The sequence below is a fragment of the Cibotium barometz genome, chromosome 25 (assembly GCF_041138505.1).
Source record: "Cibotium barometz isolate CiBa-2024 chromosome 25, ASM4113850v1, whole genome shotgun sequence".
NCBI classification, from domain to species: Eukaryota; Viridiplantae; Streptophyta; class Polypodiopsida; order Cyatheales; family Cibotiaceae; genus Cibotium; species Cibotium barometz.
The window spans coordinates 40,932,786-40,949,796 of NC_141070.1; the positions used below are offsets into that span (position 1 = coordinate 40,932,786).

Sequence of the window (17,011 nt, forward strand, 5' to 3'; positions counted from 1 at the left end):
GAAATTAGCTTTTATAATTCCAAGCCTTTTTCCACTAGGCCCGCCCAAGAGTAAGTGTCCCGAGGCTTCCACTAGGCCGCCCGAGAGTAAGTGACCCGAGGCTTTTCTGTATAGTTTGCCCAACTGACCAAGATCCTTTTATCTGTCCTTCGAAGCTCTATACTTGGGAGTATCTTTAGAGCGTTTCCTTTATCAAATGACCTGATTTACAATATAGTGCGAGCATCCATTACATAAGTGTGCTGACATAGTTGTCGTAGAAATGTGTTAATCAATATGTGGTTAACATACTCCGCTTCCTAAACTCGATCGCATCGTGATCAGTAAGAGATTGTTGAGGTGTTGCACTTGGTTGGTTCTCCTGTCTCTCTGGAAATGAGAGGGGATGGGAGAGTTATAGTAAGATGGAAAGAAGTTTGTGGAGTACTGGCAATTACGTATCCACCTAGTCATATAGGCTCTTATGAATTTGTTTTCTTGTATGTGTGCAGTAGTACTATTTATTTTATTTTTTGGTGGTTCTTTTGTCACCATTGCAGGTGTACATCCTCTTGAGAGGTGTCAAAGTACTTGAATCAGTAGACTAGCACAAAATCCTTAATGACCAGTATCCAAGTGGTAGGTGGTGGTGTGATTGAGGGGTTAGTAAAACAATGGTGTTAGGAAGCAAGTGGCGAGGAGGGAATTCCGAAGGGACAAGGAGTAACTCGCACGGAAACTGCTTGCGCTCTGAGCTGTTATATTCGATGGCATGATGTACATGTAGCTCTAGCATCTTCATCAAGATACCTTAATGGATATCTTGGCTCCCATGGATGTTGATTTATTGGGAGTCGGTTTTCTCTCTTTTTCTTTGAGTGATTAGTCTTCTTCTGTCGTTGTACTTCATGGGATTGGAATCCTATGTTGATAGGAGTGGTAGTTGATGGCGAGGGTCCGTAGGTATTGAGCATAAGAAAAAGTTATGGATAAGATGGATTAAGCATGAAGCACAGTTATTTGGACGAAGCAGGAGTGATTAAGAAGATCCAAGTGATGGGTTGTACCATCGCCCAAGCTCGCGCCCTCCATGGTCCCCCATCCAAAGATGTGCCTAGATGGCTGTCAATGATGAAGCTTTGTGCAATGTGTGCGCATATAACACAACCCTGTGAGAGTTGCAAGTGTTGTGCATGGACAAGGGCAAAAGGTGTGCCCGTGATCCTTATCACCTAGGCATTCCTAATCACCTAGAGACTCGTTTTTCTTCTCTTTTTCTTTTTCTTTTTTTTGGTCCTCTTGTGGGTGAGGACTTACATATGTTTATCGGTCAGCACCCCAAAAGAGGGTTTTATAGTGATTAGCCCATTTGGCTAGATTTGTGAGCTTACCCTTGAGGTTGTCTTTGAGTGACTCTATAAGCTCTGACATTTGTGGCACGGCCCCTTCGTTTGGCGACAAAGTCGAGGGGCGGGGTGGAGATTTGTGGACGAGGCTCTTGGGGTTGAAAAGGCTAGGCGAATTGAGCTTTTGAGTGCCCATGGATTGTGTGTTGGCAAGTCTATAGGATTTATTTGATGAAGACAAAACTTGCTTGCCCATTTGCAAGGAACGGACCCTTACAAACATGACAATTTCTGAGCAGCTATTAAATGGAAGGAAGTATTATGATACTAAAGACATTTCTTGGAAGAACATTGCTTCACTTCAACGCCAATATCCAGAGTTCGTCTCCGAGTTTTTCTCTCATTAGGAGGGAAAGAATGGTATTCCATGTGTGGACATAAAGGCCAAGTGGATAGTGCTTATAGCAGTGTGAATTGGTGGTCATTGAAGCTAAAAATTTGGAATTATGACTCACTTGCAATGAGTTCCAGTTCGGAAGCTCTACCTTGCGATCAAAAAATCCTACGGGTTCCAACTAGTGGTTAGCCATGCAAGTGACACTCGTGAGAGCTAGGGTGTGCGACATGTGACACGCATGCCTTGTGGGTGCAAGCTTGCCAAGGTTGTGCCAGTGTCTAGCTCGGTGGGTAGCTTACCATTGTATGCAATTTGGAGTCTATGGTTGGGTGGTGAGTGCTAGTTGAACCCCTATTCGTTTCCCTCGTGGTTACATTGATTTGTGTGCAATGTAACAATGCTATGGGTGTGCTTCTCGAGCTATCAAAGGTGAGTTGCCGCTCTTGGATAAGACACACAAGTAGGTGGATTCTTACTTGAAGTGTTTCAGCCGCTCTCTCTTATGGGAAACAAGGTCACTTGGCATTGCAAGCCTCCTGCTTGGCTTCCCCCTCCTCCCCGGCCCCCCATTGTATGAGGTAGTTTCTCTCTTCAGAGCAGCCAGTCATTAAGGGAACCACCTTTCCAAGCTATTAAGCTTCACCTCTTTTGACAGTTCTGGCATGTACATCTAGTCTTTGGCTACTTGATTTGTAACTAATGGAAATTTCTTTCTTTCCGGGAAAACAAAGGCCGACTCCTCAATCCTCCAATACTAGCTTTCAAGCAAGCAGCACCTCACGTAGCCTTGACTGCAAGCTGATCATGCAGTTAAATGCTCAAACACCCGCATTATAGCTTCCAAAAAACGGTAGCACAATCAGCAAAAATTATATGCAGCTTCAGCTTTTGCAAAACCTCTCAAGGCTTCAAATTTCAGCACCTTCTCCATAGTCGTCCTCAACTAGCCTTCTGACCATCGACTGCAGTCGACCAGACATCACAATTTCACTCAAAACACCACCTTCACCACTGGCATTAACGCCACCAACCTCTGCCACTTTCTGCTAACAAATCACCATGTCCAATCGAGGCCTGCACTTCCGAAGCAAAGCACCCGATCCCATCTAAATAGCCCAATCTGGCACCTTGCTCAAGTTATTGCATAAGTCAGAGTCCCTTGAGGTAGTAACATTCCTTGTCCTCATGGCCCGCCTTTGAGCAAAATGAGCAATATTTCTTCTTGGGACAATCACTTGGAAGATAGCCTTGGGAACTACATACCGGGCACCATGGACTTGTCTCGGTATCTTTGGCCTTGAGCTGCTCGATCTCCTTCCTCAGCGCTGCCACGGCCGCGTCCTCTTGCTATGACCTTTTGAAATCTTCAAGCTCCTTCTTGAGCTTCTTAGGTCATGATGTCGCCCTCCAAATAATAGTGTCGCAGCTGCTCCACCAGAATGCCCTCCACATCATGATGCCATTGCTGGTACTCCTGTGGTACACTAATAAGCTACGTTGCCGAACTGCATCCCACTTAAATTGAAGCCAGGATCACCTCACGCAACACAAAAATATTGTTGCCGCCTTCACAACTTAGTCACCATCCGTGCTACTACGCAATAGTTTTCCATGCTTTTTTAATGCAGCCTGCGTAAAGAAGCGCCCATCCTGACCGCTGAACAGCGATCCTCTGTCCAAGTCCCTTTGCCCGTTGGATGGGCTGGGATTTGTCTGTAAAGAGCCTAACTAGAAATGCAGGAATGGAGAAGAATGCCTGTTTCACTTACAACCGTGTTCAACCAACAACATTTGTTGTCAAGGACATTCTACCATACTCATCAACAATAAGATATCCATGTAAATGTGAAGGTTTAACAGAAGGCTTCAGCAGGGAGAGGACCGGAGGGGTTTTGGGGGGGTGAGATTTTACAATGGAACAGCGATCACAACCTGGAAACCTCCTCACGGAAGTTCAATTGCATTTCAGCATATTTTATTTACAAAGTGTATATAAATAGGATCCCAAGCTGCCACCACTTTACCCAAAATCAATATTATATTCACATACATCTAGCGCAAAAATTCTACAAAGAGAACCACAGAGACCTCACCACCACAAGGTAAGAAATGTCGTCCTAGAAGGTATTAGAATAAAAAGCACCTCTTCGTTATTAACTATAATAGAGCCAGATTTAGGTCTCCACAGGCTTTCCATTAGGAGGGCTCCCAGCTAGCCAACCCCATACACCTGCCGAAGACTGCTTCTGCACTGCAGTGGCAGCTGCCTGATCTGCTGCAGCCTTTTGACGGCGCAGCAACTCCAACTCCTTCTGCAATGCCTCCATAGAATGCAGCTTCTGCCGTAGTTCTGCCAAATCAACCTGCAAAAAATACATTGTTCACATCATTCCAACTCCTACACATGCAAGGCTCTATTCTCTCCTTTACACAATGGTTACTACCATTCCAAGCCTGCAAGATTTTCATCTCTCACTATCAACAGATCACTCTCATTCTTACTCTCATCCTGCAGTAGTCCTAGGAAACCAATCCCATCTGCAGTAGCAAAACCCTGATGCTGCACTCATATTGTGTAATGTAATGAATTGTGTTGAAAGTGGTTCTTTCTTGACAGAGTATCTAAAGGATTTTTAATAAATTAAATACCTCCAACCGAAAGCATCTAGACTGTTCATCATCCAGCTGTCCACGCACAGAATGCAATTCCTGCCACAGAGAGCAGTTTTAGTGACACTTTGCCCATTCTAAGGGTCTTTACAGGCAGATCCCCTGCCCATCAGATGGGGGAGATCACCCCTTGTCGAGGGCAAGATATCTGTCTGTAAAGACACTAATACTTGCCTGTCAAATACCAAAGAAACTTCAGCCGAGACAAAAGTAAGAGATTATGAACAGTGCATCCATGCTTAAGAGGTAGAAAGTGGAAATGTCTGGAACAACAAACCGTTGAAAGCTCTGAATTTAAGGATTGAGCCACCCCAAGCTCATGTTTCAGGCGGGCATTCTCAGCTTGCAGCGTCGAGACAGCTGCTTCCAGATCCACACTAGCTCTTGATGCTAGAGCCAACTGCTCCCTGATTTCTTCATATGCATGGCTCTGGTAAACAGAAATTCTAAACATGTTATCCTGCTGCATGAAGGGCATTAGCACAAAAAGTAGGTGCCTGTGACTGATAACTACCAAGATGATGAGTATTACCATATTTTTAGACTTTGGAATGTCCATCACAATTTCTTTTACTCGGTTCTCTTGCAACGAATCTTGCAAATGGAGTCCATTATTACCATTTGCAGAAGGTATCTGAGGAGTAGTATAAGCAGCTTTAACAGCTGCAGCAGCTGCAGCAGCTGCTGGTGATTCAACATATTTTGGTTGTGACTTGGCCTTCTGATTTGTCTTCATAACATAAACCTGCAAATAGAACGGTTAAGGTTTCGACATGTTCAATGAAGAAACGGGATTATGCAATGATTTCAGCTGCAAGTAGTAAGAAAAAGCACTGAGTCTGCACCTCATTGCTATAGCGACCATTGTAACCCCCAAAGGCAATAAGGACCTCTTCACCATTCCTAATGGTGGAGACCACACTGAGCCCCTGGAAAACGAACCAAAAAAATTTACAATTTTCTCTTCCACCAAAGAAAAAGACCATGTGCTTAAAGAACTGCATATTTTTCCATTGAATCACCTGCATGCCTAGAGACAAATGACTCAAAAGAAGATGCCAGCCTGCATGCATGTGTCTGTGTACGCACACACACCCTTTCCTTTGTTTGTTCTATAAATGCACTTAAAAACGTGCTACATAATATGAAGAATGTTCATTCTCTCTATCTTTTTTAAATGAATCCTTTGTTCTTTGATGCACTTAAAAGCATGCTACATAACATGAAGACAAACTCAAAAATGTTCAGCCTGTACAGAAAACAAAGGTTTGAATCAACATGAGCTATACAGATCATAAAACTTACTTCACTTGCAATTGGTGTTCTTCCCTCTACTGAAGCAGCTACGGACCACACTAGTGTCGACATGTTCAAAACCATGGTCTCCGAAATACCTGTCTTAACAACATACAGCTATATACATGTGAAGCCTCTCTCTCTCTCTCTCTCTCTCTCTCTCTCTCTCAGCGCCACAGAGAGACATTATTACAGGCTCAGACAGCTCCAGAGGGGGGGCGACATACACAGATTACTACATTTTTTCAGAGATCCATCCCCCTCCCAGCCCCTACACGGCAGGGAATTACTCTCCAGAGAGCAGAGACACTTAGAGCCCGCAGGAGACAGAGGACACCTGGCTTTCGGACACCACGCCTATACCAGAGAGAGATGACAGAGATCAAAGCTCAGTTTCACAGGGAGGGTGCGGAGCGACTGGCTCGCTTCAGAGCACACCCAGGCATGTTCTTCAGGGAGCTGTGGACACCCCCTTCACTGATGTATACCATTTTATACCCCCAGTATGGTACAGGATGGAGCTAGCTAGGTTGCATATCATGATTGTATACTCCATGCATATAGCTTTGCATTCTCCTAGTAGTAGAGCTCCATCCCCTGCACACCCAGATTCAGCTTTTTTGTTCAGTACTTTTTCATTTTGTTGGGATGACAGAGGATACCCCATACAGGTACTCCGATTTGTCTCATGGGCCGAGTTCGGTCTTTTGGAAGACGTTAATAAAATCTCTCTCTCTCTCTCTCTCTCTCTCTCTCTCTCTCTCTCTCTCTGCCCACCCTACTATGAGATCCGAGGAAGATTTCATTCTCTCTTCCAGGGCGGTTTCACCCCCCTCTCAAAGGTCATGCTATATGAGGACCACAGATGTTTGGGCATGTATTTATTGGAGCTTTGCCATCACAGAGAGCTCTTGCTAAGGCAGTACTACGTGAGACAAAGCCAGTGAGGTGCTTCCCAAAACTCCATCACATATTTCTTTGGATCACAACCAGGTCTGCCAGATCTCCAATCCCATGCAGAAGTGGTGTAAGCCTAAGTCGGTCATCTCAAACTCCTTGGACAAGGCAGCCTTCGTCACTGCTATGTGCTCCACATGACCGCCAATGAGAATGAGGTCATCCACAAAGGAGGATCAACGTGACCAAACCGCGTTCCCGAAAGAGATAACAAGTTAGGTTCTGCAACTGATCTCTAAAATCCAGTTCGTAGAAAGAAGGAATCAATCTTCTGATTCCAAGCCCTGGGAGCCTCCTTCTCATGTGCACAGTGTGTATCTACCGTGTGCTACACGCACACAAGACTAGCTTCGAGGTTTGGGGAAGCTTGGAGCTAGGCAGGTTGATTGACGAGCTGAGTTAGGGATAGACTAACGGGCGGGCACCCAAGTATGGATAGGCGGGCGCCCAAGTGTGGACGCCCGATGACCGGCCAAGAGCCTATAAAAGGGTGGCCTTTGATCCTGGAACCTCAAAGCCTAGAGGCTGCTCAACGTACACCTCCTCTTGCAAGTCACCATTAAGGAACACGGATTTTACATCCATCTGATATACGGGCCACCGCTGAGAAGAGGCAAGGGCAAGAACGGTCCGAATCGTGTGATCATCCTCGCTGTCGGTGCAAAAGGTATCCTCATGGTCGATGCCAGGCCGCTGAGCATAACCCTTAGCCACAAATCTAGCTTTGTGTTTGTCCACCGACCCCTCTGACGTATACTTGGTATTACAGACCCACTTGACACCAATGACTGACCGTTTTGACGGCCTCGAAACCAACTCCCAAGGCATCTAGTTCCACTTGCATGGCTTTCTGAGAAAGAGCTTCCTTCACCGAAGTGGGCTCTTTGCCCCACATGATACAAGACATCAAAGCATAGTTAACCTGTAAGAGCTCCGTTGAATGACTTTTGTCACGAAATCTATGCGATCTTCGATGTCCGTTCTCTGTGGTCCACTCAGAGGGAAGCTCCGTAACACCTAGCTCTCGAAGGGTGTCTAACAACCACCTAGGTAATCGAACAGAACGCGGAGCCTCTTGCTATTGCAGGGGCTCATCTCTAGCCGCGATCTCAACCTCTACAACTGACCGAGGCTATCCAGCTAGAACAATAGACTGGGAATCATCATTAGACTCATTTGGGTCTCCAAGAAGTGGCGGCTCATCGACAATGGAAGCCAAAACATGCTCATCAAAAACAACATCTCTCCTGACAACAACCTCGTTCTGCTCCGGATCATACAACCTATATCCTTTGGAAAGAGAGTTATATCCCACAAATACAAGCTTCTGGGACTTCAAGTCAAGCTTTTCCCCCTCTGCTTCTTTGGAATGTGAACATAGGCATCACTCCCAATCACATGGAACTGGGAGACATCTGGTTTCCTGCCAAAATAAGCCTCAAATGGAGTCATCTTTAGTACTAAAGTCGTCGGAGATCAGTTGAGGATATGGACACCCATGGCCACAGCCTCTCCCCAAAGTGGACGAGGAAGAGCACAATGCTCCAACATTGTCCTCGCCATCTCCACCACAGTCCGGTTCTTTCACTCAACGACTCCATTCTCTGAAGGCAAACCTGTATTGGCCAGCTCCCCCTTGATGCCATGTTCCGCACAAACGCATTGGAAGAAAACTCTCCTCCTTTGTCAGCCCAAAGAGTCTTTATCTGCAATCCAGACTCTTTCTCCACCATCACATGCCACTCCTTGAACCGAGCAAAAGCTTGGTCCTTTCGGGAAAGGAAATAAATCCATGTGAATCTGCTACAATCATCAACAAGCAGTATAAAATACAAAGAACCTCCCAAGGATGGGGTCTGCATTGGTCCACACAAGTCAGTGTGTATCAACTCCAAAGGTTTTGAAGCCCGCTTGGAAGCCTGCTTCGGAAAAGATTCCATGTGCTGCTTACCATGAATGCCAGAACTACAGCGTCCCTGCCTGCTGCCAGCATCTGGCAAGCCATGCACCATTTGGTCCTAGAAAGCCCGCCGCAGCGCATCCACATTCAAGTGGCCAAAACGGAAGTGCCACAAGTCACCGATCTAAGTGCCTGTCAAAGAGGAGAGTGCTGAGAGTTTGTAGATACCGTTCTCCACTCCGTCTTCCCATACAACCTGGCCTATTTCTTTGTCCCGGAGCAACAGAATGCTCCTCAAACTCCACCCGGAAGCCAGTCTTGCAAACCTCATGCACTGACAATAGATGAAACCAAGTGGGGGGACGTAAAGAACACAAGAGGAATGCTTCCCTCCTTTGCCATCGACTCCATCATTACCTTCCATATGCCGTAGTTGTTCCCGTCCAACTATCGGTCCACCGGGAACGTGGGGAGTGTAGAGATCTTCATGTGCTTCTCAGCCATCTCAAGCCAGTCTGCCATCTCAAGGGTTCACAAGGTCTTGTGAAGGGAGGGTGGGTGGGAAAAAAAATGAAGAAGAGACTGCAAATAGTATGCAAGGTGGCTGTCCAACGGTGTTTACCTCCTTCTACCCGATCTCCAAGTCCCAAATAGCCCAAGCAATCTCCAGTCAGCACCACAAATCAGCAAACCCTCGAGGTCCCACTGTCTCCAAGCTTCAAGCCACCTGGGGCTCTGATACCATGTCAGAATGCACAGTGGAAATGAAGACAACTGTTGTAGAGAGCAAAACGCAAATGAGAGAGGGAGAGAGAAGTTGTATAAACTCTATATATACACTAGAAAATCCCGGTAATGGTACAAAACAAGTGTGGGGGGGAAGGGCCATTTTATATGGCCCCAGGCTGTTGGTCGGCCAGCCCAAAACAGGCCGACAATAGCCAAGACATGCTCACGACCAGTAAAAAACACAATCGGCCAGCAAAATCTCAATCGGCCAGTACTGAACCGGGTCGGGTAGCAACTCCACCAACCGGCCAACAGAAGATGACAGCCGACAACCCTCCCACACCCAGAAAAAATGGGAAAATACATGGAAAGTGAGAAAAAATGGGTGAACACGTAAAATGGGCGGGCACACCCACAACAGAGGCCCTGGTGTAATGTACAGACAGGAGATGACTACTAACATCATTGAGGGGGAGGATAAGATGCTTGATGCTGAAGGCGATACCCAGAGAACTTGGAAGCTCCGAGATCAAAAATCCTTTGGCCTCATAGCCCAGTCGGGAGATCCGTGACATGATGTATGAAGTTGTCGGACAGACCTATCTAAAGAAGCTTATGAAATACTGGATAAACTCTTTGGAGCACAAGTAAGAACTCTAAAGTCTCTCTGCAAATAGAGTTCTATGGTTTGATGATGCTGTCACATGAGAGCTTTGATGCTCATGTGAACCTGTTGAAATCCCTAATGAACCAGTTGTTTGCTGCACTCAAAGCCAAGGTGGAAGAGGATGTGGCCGTAGCAGTCTTGATCAAATCAATGCCTGAAAGATTCCTACGGAAACCTCATCACAACACTTAAGAATCTCCCAAACCTCACCTTGGAAGGAGTCATCAACTTCTTCAAAGAAGAAGAAAGAAGTTCAAGAACAAGTCAATACAAGGAGATAGCTCCTTCTTTACAAAGAAGAACTTCAAAGATGCAAAGTGTTCCCTCTGTGGCAGATATAACCATACAGAAAAAGACTATTACTCAAAGAAGCCGTGCAAACATTGTGGGAAAAACTGTTGGATTATATCATCTCCAGAGGGTCTACATCACCTTTTCATGCTTGTACTGGTCATTTTATGAGACCCTGCATTAGCATATTTTAGCAGATATTTTTCAGCATTTTTCTACCATTTTTAGACTTTTTTTAGCATTTTATGCTACTGGTCTGCTGTCAGCCTTCTACAACTGGCCGACCAGCACTCTAGGGGAGTATATAACGACTGACCCCCATTTCTCTCATTCTTTTGCATCCACTTGAGGTCATTAGCAACTGCTGCTGCTTCTTACCATTGTACAGCACCTACGGGTCTCCCTCGTGCTCAATTTTCAGCAATAAACATTTGTTTCCAGCATTTACAGGTCTTGTACCTGGGCCTACATCTATTTGCTTCACTTTCTTTCAAAAACAACCACAATGACAAGTACTGCTACAACAAAAAGGAAGCTACCAACATCACCAAGGAAACAGAGACTTCCACACAAGAAGCCAACTTTATTGCTCATGACTCGGGCTTTTAAAGTCTCAAAAAAAAAAGAGTATTGTGTTGTGTTCAGTTGTGTATTCTTTCTTTCAATTGTATCACTGACCTGATCCTATGTGTACTACTCCCAAGGGACCTCATTACTAGCATGTGAAACTAAGAGTCATGTGATTTATCCTTGACCCGTAGGTGCTGAAACCATGACCTAGATTTATCCTTGACACAATATGAGGTATTCCCTTGAGGGGAGCATTGTTGAAAATCAAGGTCTTACCTATGTGTGAGCAGCCTCTAGAAGGCTTATGCGTTTGTGTGTGTGTAAACTACCTCTTAGAGGAGTCACAAATAATATCTAGATATTTGTGTGTAGTATGACATACGCGTGATGTCACCCAAGCAACCTTTGTACTTATAAAAGGTACTTGTACTCCATTGAAATAACCAAGCAACCATCACATCTTACAGTTGTGTACTCTTTCTCTCTCTAGCATTGTACTTTCTCTTCTCACTCACTCTATCTCTGTTGTCTGCATATCCATAGCCATGGCATCTGTATGAGCCTCCATAAGTGCCTAACCCTAACCCTAGCAACTCTACACCAACACACATACACTACCTGTGACATAAATGTCTACAAACCCCCCTGGAGTGATGATGTGAACATGTATAGGAATATGACTAATCAATCCCTAAAAGGCAACAAGCCCAAAGCTTTGCCAAAAGCTTTGAACTTCTCAAGAGGAAGAGCCTTCGTGAACAAATCTGCCATGTTGTCATGTGTAGACATGTAGACCAAACTGATCTCTCCTGCAGAGAGTCTCTCTCTATCATAATGATAGTGCACCTCAATGTGCTTAGAGCGAGCATGAAACACTAGGTTCCTCGCAACTGCCAATGCGCTCTAATTGTCAGTAAAGATACCAATGGTATCTACTCAACTGTGAGACGCCATTCTCAATGTCTCACTGCGTATTGCATAAGTAGATCAAGCATCCAACACCCTGTTGATATAAAGTCTGATCAAAAGGCTCTCCAAAATCCTAAATGCTAAGCCTGGCACACCTATCTCAACTGGTGTAGACACAGGCTTACAATCCTCAAGATTAAACCTTTTAAGTAGTTTCCATATGTACCTGGATTGCATCATGATGATCCCATCATCCCGTTGTAAGAACTGAATGCCCAAATAGTAATGCAACGGGCCCATAGCTGACACGTCAAAAGATGCTTGTCATTCAGCTTTGAAGGCTGAAATCTGGTCAATATCGAGGCCTATGAGTAGCATGTAACATGTCATCAACGTATAAAACGATGACCAGTAAATCTTCTTTTGTGTTCTTGACATAAGAGGATGCTCTCTGTTGGATTATTGAAAAATCCATGTGTAACCAAGTATGCATATATCTTCTCATACCATGCTCTCGAAGCCTACTTAAGTCCATACAAAGCTTTGCGTAACCTATGTTTGGCAGACTCTGATGGAAATTTCGTTCGCGTCAAAACCTCCAGATTTTCGCAAGGATCAACACTTATTAAAGCACCTTTGTCAAATTCCTTATGAGTTCGGATATTTTTAGCATAGAAGGTTATGGAAGAATCACCTCTTAAATTAAGACATGTGGCATCTAGAATGAGACAAGTGTCCCTACACTTGTCATTTCACCTTACACTTGTCAATTTAACTAACACTTGTCAATTAAAGTAGCCACTTGTCATTTGGAGCTTACTCTTTCCATTCTAGAGAATTGAAGCATCAAACCTATATATTGGAGCACTCCCTCTTCATTTGGAAGGCACTTTTCAGACACTTGTACCCGTGGTTTGATTCAACAAATTCCTGCGAAGGGGGAAGAGGCATGGTCCCCTCTTAGTGAGGTCTCCTTTCTCTTTTCTCTGAATCTTACTTTCTTTCATTATTTGTGCTTGTTGATTAAGTGGGTTTGGTACAAGTAGTTCATCAATTTTGTCACTTTCACATGTCCCTGCGTTACACCGTAGGCCAAATTAGAGTCTCATCCCATTGCCTACAGTGTACACAGAGAGACTAGGAGAGCCACAGAAATGAAGAGAGCACAGGATTTGAAGATTATGCCACACAAAGGTGGAGACAGAGGAGCACTATATCTGCCGATGCCCAATAGTGCCCAATATACTATGAGACTCGGGGGAGATTCCACTGCCTCTTCCGAGAGGGCTTTGGTCCACTCTCCATGATTATGGACTTCCCAGACCAGAGATGCCTTGGTATGCTTCTACTTGAGATGGGCACACACCGAAGGATCCTCTCCAGAAGCCCGAGGCCTCAAGCGCCACCCCTTTCCCGACAGGTGACTATGACCAACTTCTTTAGAGATAGAGGGGACAGGAGCACCATTGACTCACCTGCCAGAGCCATCCCTTGGAGACAGACCAGAGGAGGCACACAGGAGCGAGCAGAAATACTACAGTGCACCAAGCGCCCCCCACCCCCATGGCAAACATCTAGTCTACAGATCCAGATACAGGACATTCCACTCAGCCATCCGACTCGGTGGACCTAGGCAGCCTCTTGGCAGCTACCCTTGATTGCCCCATGGCCGATTTTCTACGTGGACCAGTACCAAGGAGAGGTGCACCCTTAGGAGCTTTGTACGTTACCTCATCTATCACTTAGCTCTATCATTGATGGTGTACCGAGCTGTTACCCTTTTACATTCAGTTCATTTCATTTTTGTACCATCTAGGATGAGATATATCATGGAAACATTGTAACATTTCGGTCGATTTGGCCTTTTGTAGGCGTTTCATATAACTCTCTCTCTCTCTCTTTCTCTCCATATATGATAATGATGATCCCATTATGTATCATATGGCTCGGATTTGACATTTCCAGCTCATAGCTCTAGTCTTTGTTTTCTTTTGTACCATGATGAGATTACATGGAAACTATTGTATCACTTTTGGTCTCATAGACCCATTGGTTGAAGACATTTAATACAACTCTCTCTCTCTATATCACACACACACACACACACACACACACACATATGCACTAAGGAGCGCACAAGCATGCACGCGCGTGTGCACACACACAAATGCAAACAAGCACAAAAGTGAAAATTACCACTCTTGTTATCTCCACCACCAATTATATACCAACTATCTCCAACTGTAACACCCGCATGCCCTGCTCGTGGGGTTGGCAAGACCCCTTGTGGTTGAGGTTGAGACCATTCCATCTGTCATATCACAAATTTTCTGAGGTCAGAGATAAGAAAGCATGTAAAAATATAACGAAAAGATCACATCAACATTAAAGTATTGTGTATGTGTTCCCTCTCTCTTCTTTCTAAATGAGCAATTTCCTGCTCCAAGCTCTCTTAGTAAAGCTGATCATGATACCTAAACCACTCAAATCTTTACAAATGTTTAAACCAAAATGCTTCCACATGCAACACAACTATAGGTAGAAAACTCAGCATGTTAATAGTTTCAAACAATTAACAAGACTCATGAAATATATCCTGATTCTTTTCAAGTCACTATTATATATTTAGTCAAAATTCAAATACGTTTACAAGCTGTCTCAAATAGAAGAAGACGTGACACAATAGGCAACACAAAAGGTTGTCCCAAAATGGCATAAGGAGGAGACAAATTTGCTGTCAATAACCATGCACCAGTGATTAACCCACACCCACTCCTAGATTGAGATGCGTGACAGGTGAGTGGCACACTTTGATCAGTCCCAACCCCCCCAGGTAGACATGCACCACTGGAGCGACGCAATATGCATGATAGTATTCAACTGTAATGGCAAACTTTGTTTCTTCAGAGATGCACATTGTGAAGCTATGTTTTCCAAAAGACTGGCACAAGTAAACCAAGGTAAGGATTGAGACCCACACACTTCATGATACATTCATCTCAACCACTTACACTGTCAAGGTCAAGCACATGAAGGTCATTGAAACATGTGGAATGTGAACCGCCACCAAATACTAGGAGATAGCGACCTGATTGAACTGTAGCTGTGTGATCAGAACGAGGAGTGGGTAGTGTCCCTCTGCATGATCAGCGCAAGAAACCATACCCAAGGTAAGATTTAGCATATGTTAACATAAAGAATGTCAAAGAACCTCTTACGAAGAATTCTTGTTGGGTGTGGCCACATCATAAACCCTTAATAATTGATATGATAAGGTAAGAGAAATCTGCTCCAAGTTCAATTCTGTAAGTTATAACTTACACAGCCTCCACAGCATCCCAAGTCATTGTTTCGAGATCAAGAATATTCAAATCATTCAAAAGGCGCCGTTTCGAGTCTTCTCCACCAAACATAACAAGGTTGGAGCCTACTAAAGTGACTGATTGTCCACCTCGTGCTATCTGCAACAGTGTTCCTGTGATTCAGAGAGCTGCTACAAAATAGAGGAGGAGATCTCTACATTAACTGGAATTTCAATTCACATACCGGAGCCTTGCCAAATGACTTCAAAAGAGACCACGAACTTGTCTCAACATCAAAGGCACGCACTGCATTGAGAAAAGCCTTTTCATATCACTAGTCTACAAGCAAAGCCAAAAGCCTGTAGATGTGAAAAGAATGGCTTGTGGCATTCACCTATAACTGCCTCAGAGGGGTCCTTTGAATGTCCAGCAACAGCAAGAAGCTTGCTGCCCCATTGAATCTAAAAGAATAGTAAACTCTTAGCTTCACCCACATGCAAAGTAAAGGCATTCGTAATGTGATGACTCTCTACATCAAAATTGTAGGACTCAGACATCAAAACAGGTAAGTGTACCACGTCCGATTTCGACAGCACCAGAAACAAAATAACGATAAGAGATCGAGTATACAAACCAGACTATGACCAGCACAGGGTGGTAGCCAAGAAAGAGTGTCCAATTCTCCTGGTGAAAGAGGAGACTTCTGCTCCACCTTTGACCACGTCAAAGTATTCAAGTCCAACATCTGCATTAAACTAATGGAGCCGTATAAATGATTCCACTTTTTGGCCTAATTGCACTATTTGTGTAGTGTCATATCATTTGAAGACACCCTCTAGAAGCATATAATGTGAAACATAGACTAATAATGCTGCAAAAAGAATGATACCTGGACATCATTCAAGTACCGACCATTATGATTGCCTCCAACAATGTACATCTTGTCCTGAATGATTTCTGCCGCATGCTGCAACCCATGTGCAAAAAAAAAAAGGAAAGATACATGATAACCAGAACCCTGCATGCATTCCATGTCATAGCCCCACCACTCCTTTCAGTTTTTGTCATTACCTGATACCGTGGTGAGGGCCGGCGTCCAGATACTTGAGGAGACACCCATTTATTCTGAGTAGTCACTGCAGCTATCCCTTCAACTAAAACATCCTTGTCCTCTGTCTCACCAAGAATTCCATTTTCCAAAGAGCTAACTTGTTCCGACCGTGGATCTGCCTGTATTGACAATGGCAACCCTTCCTCTAGACTTCCTTTGACCTCTAAACTTCGAGATTCCTGTGAGCAAGCAATAATGTACAACCTTTACTGCTTTCTATGAGGTTCACACACTCAGGTCCTTGATGGATAATACAGTATGACTTTAAATAGCATGTGCAAAGACACCATGGTACATCTTTAGAGACACCATAAATAAAACTTACTTTTTACTTGTAATTAATTCTTCTGCAAAGACGTACCTAATAATAGAAAATTCCGTTTTCATATCAATCAACTAAGCCAGTGCTCCAGCGCGCACAACTCAACAAGAACCAACATTTATTTGACACGAGCATTGCCTACACCTTGACAACTTCGACCGACTGACCAACTGGAAGCTTCCACACACTTGGATACCAGTCCATTGCATTGGAACAAGGCTCAATAGCAGCTTTAACTCAACAGTTCAGGATGAATTATGTGACAACCCCAGCCCCATGCTGGCTGAACCTAAAATGCCTGCCCCAGGGCTGTTCTAAATGCCCAATCTGCTCCAAAACAGCTCTCTCTGCTGCACATGCTTGGATGCACTTCACTTGCTTGTTCTATTCCATAACCACCCCCCGGCACGAGTTTCCCCGGAAAAAAAAAACAATAAAACTCTAGAAGACCAAATGCCTCTCAATCCTTCACACGCATGCACCTCATCTAAGCCTTGTGCATTCCAAGCATAAATTCATTCAGGAGGGCTCTCTCTTTACGCACAAACAGCATGCTCCTACTGTG

General features: G+C 44.4%; 1 protein-coding gene across 1 annotated transcript in view; it reads right to left on the reverse strand.

The window, feature by feature from the left end:
* Positions 1 to 3,649: 3,649 nt before the first annotated feature.
* LOC147624568 (acyl-CoA-binding domain-containing protein 6-like) overlaps positions 3,650 to 17,011 on the reverse strand; it is a 45,083-nt gene continuing 31,721 nt past the window's right edge. The window contains exons 5-18 of the mRNA XM_086819585.1: positions 16,085 to 16,303; positions 15,903 to 15,980; positions 15,648 to 15,758; positions 15,408 to 15,474; positions 15,258 to 15,319; positions 15,033 to 15,172; positions 14,723 to 14,849; positions 13,908 to 14,022; positions 5,698 to 5,786; positions 5,238 to 5,321; positions 4,925 to 5,137; positions 4,670 to 4,822; positions 4,372 to 4,431; positions 3,650 to 4,085 (exon numbers count right to left, since the gene is read on the reverse strand). Coding sequence (XP_086675711.1) covers positions 3,897 to 4,085; positions 4,372 to 4,431; positions 4,670 to 4,822; positions 4,925 to 5,137; positions 5,238 to 5,321; positions 5,698 to 5,786; positions 13,908 to 14,022; positions 14,723 to 14,849; positions 15,033 to 15,172; positions 15,258 to 15,319; positions 15,408 to 15,474; positions 15,648 to 15,758; positions 15,903 to 15,980; positions 16,085 to 16,303 — 1,707 coding nt within the window. The 3' untranslated portion in view covers positions 3,650 to 3,896. The remainder of the gene's footprint in view (positions 4,086 to 4,371; positions 4,432 to 4,669; positions 4,823 to 4,924; positions 5,138 to 5,237; positions 5,322 to 5,697; positions 5,787 to 13,907; positions 14,023 to 14,722; positions 14,850 to 15,032; positions 15,173 to 15,257; positions 15,320 to 15,407; positions 15,475 to 15,647; positions 15,759 to 15,902; positions 15,981 to 16,084; positions 16,304 to 17,011) is intronic.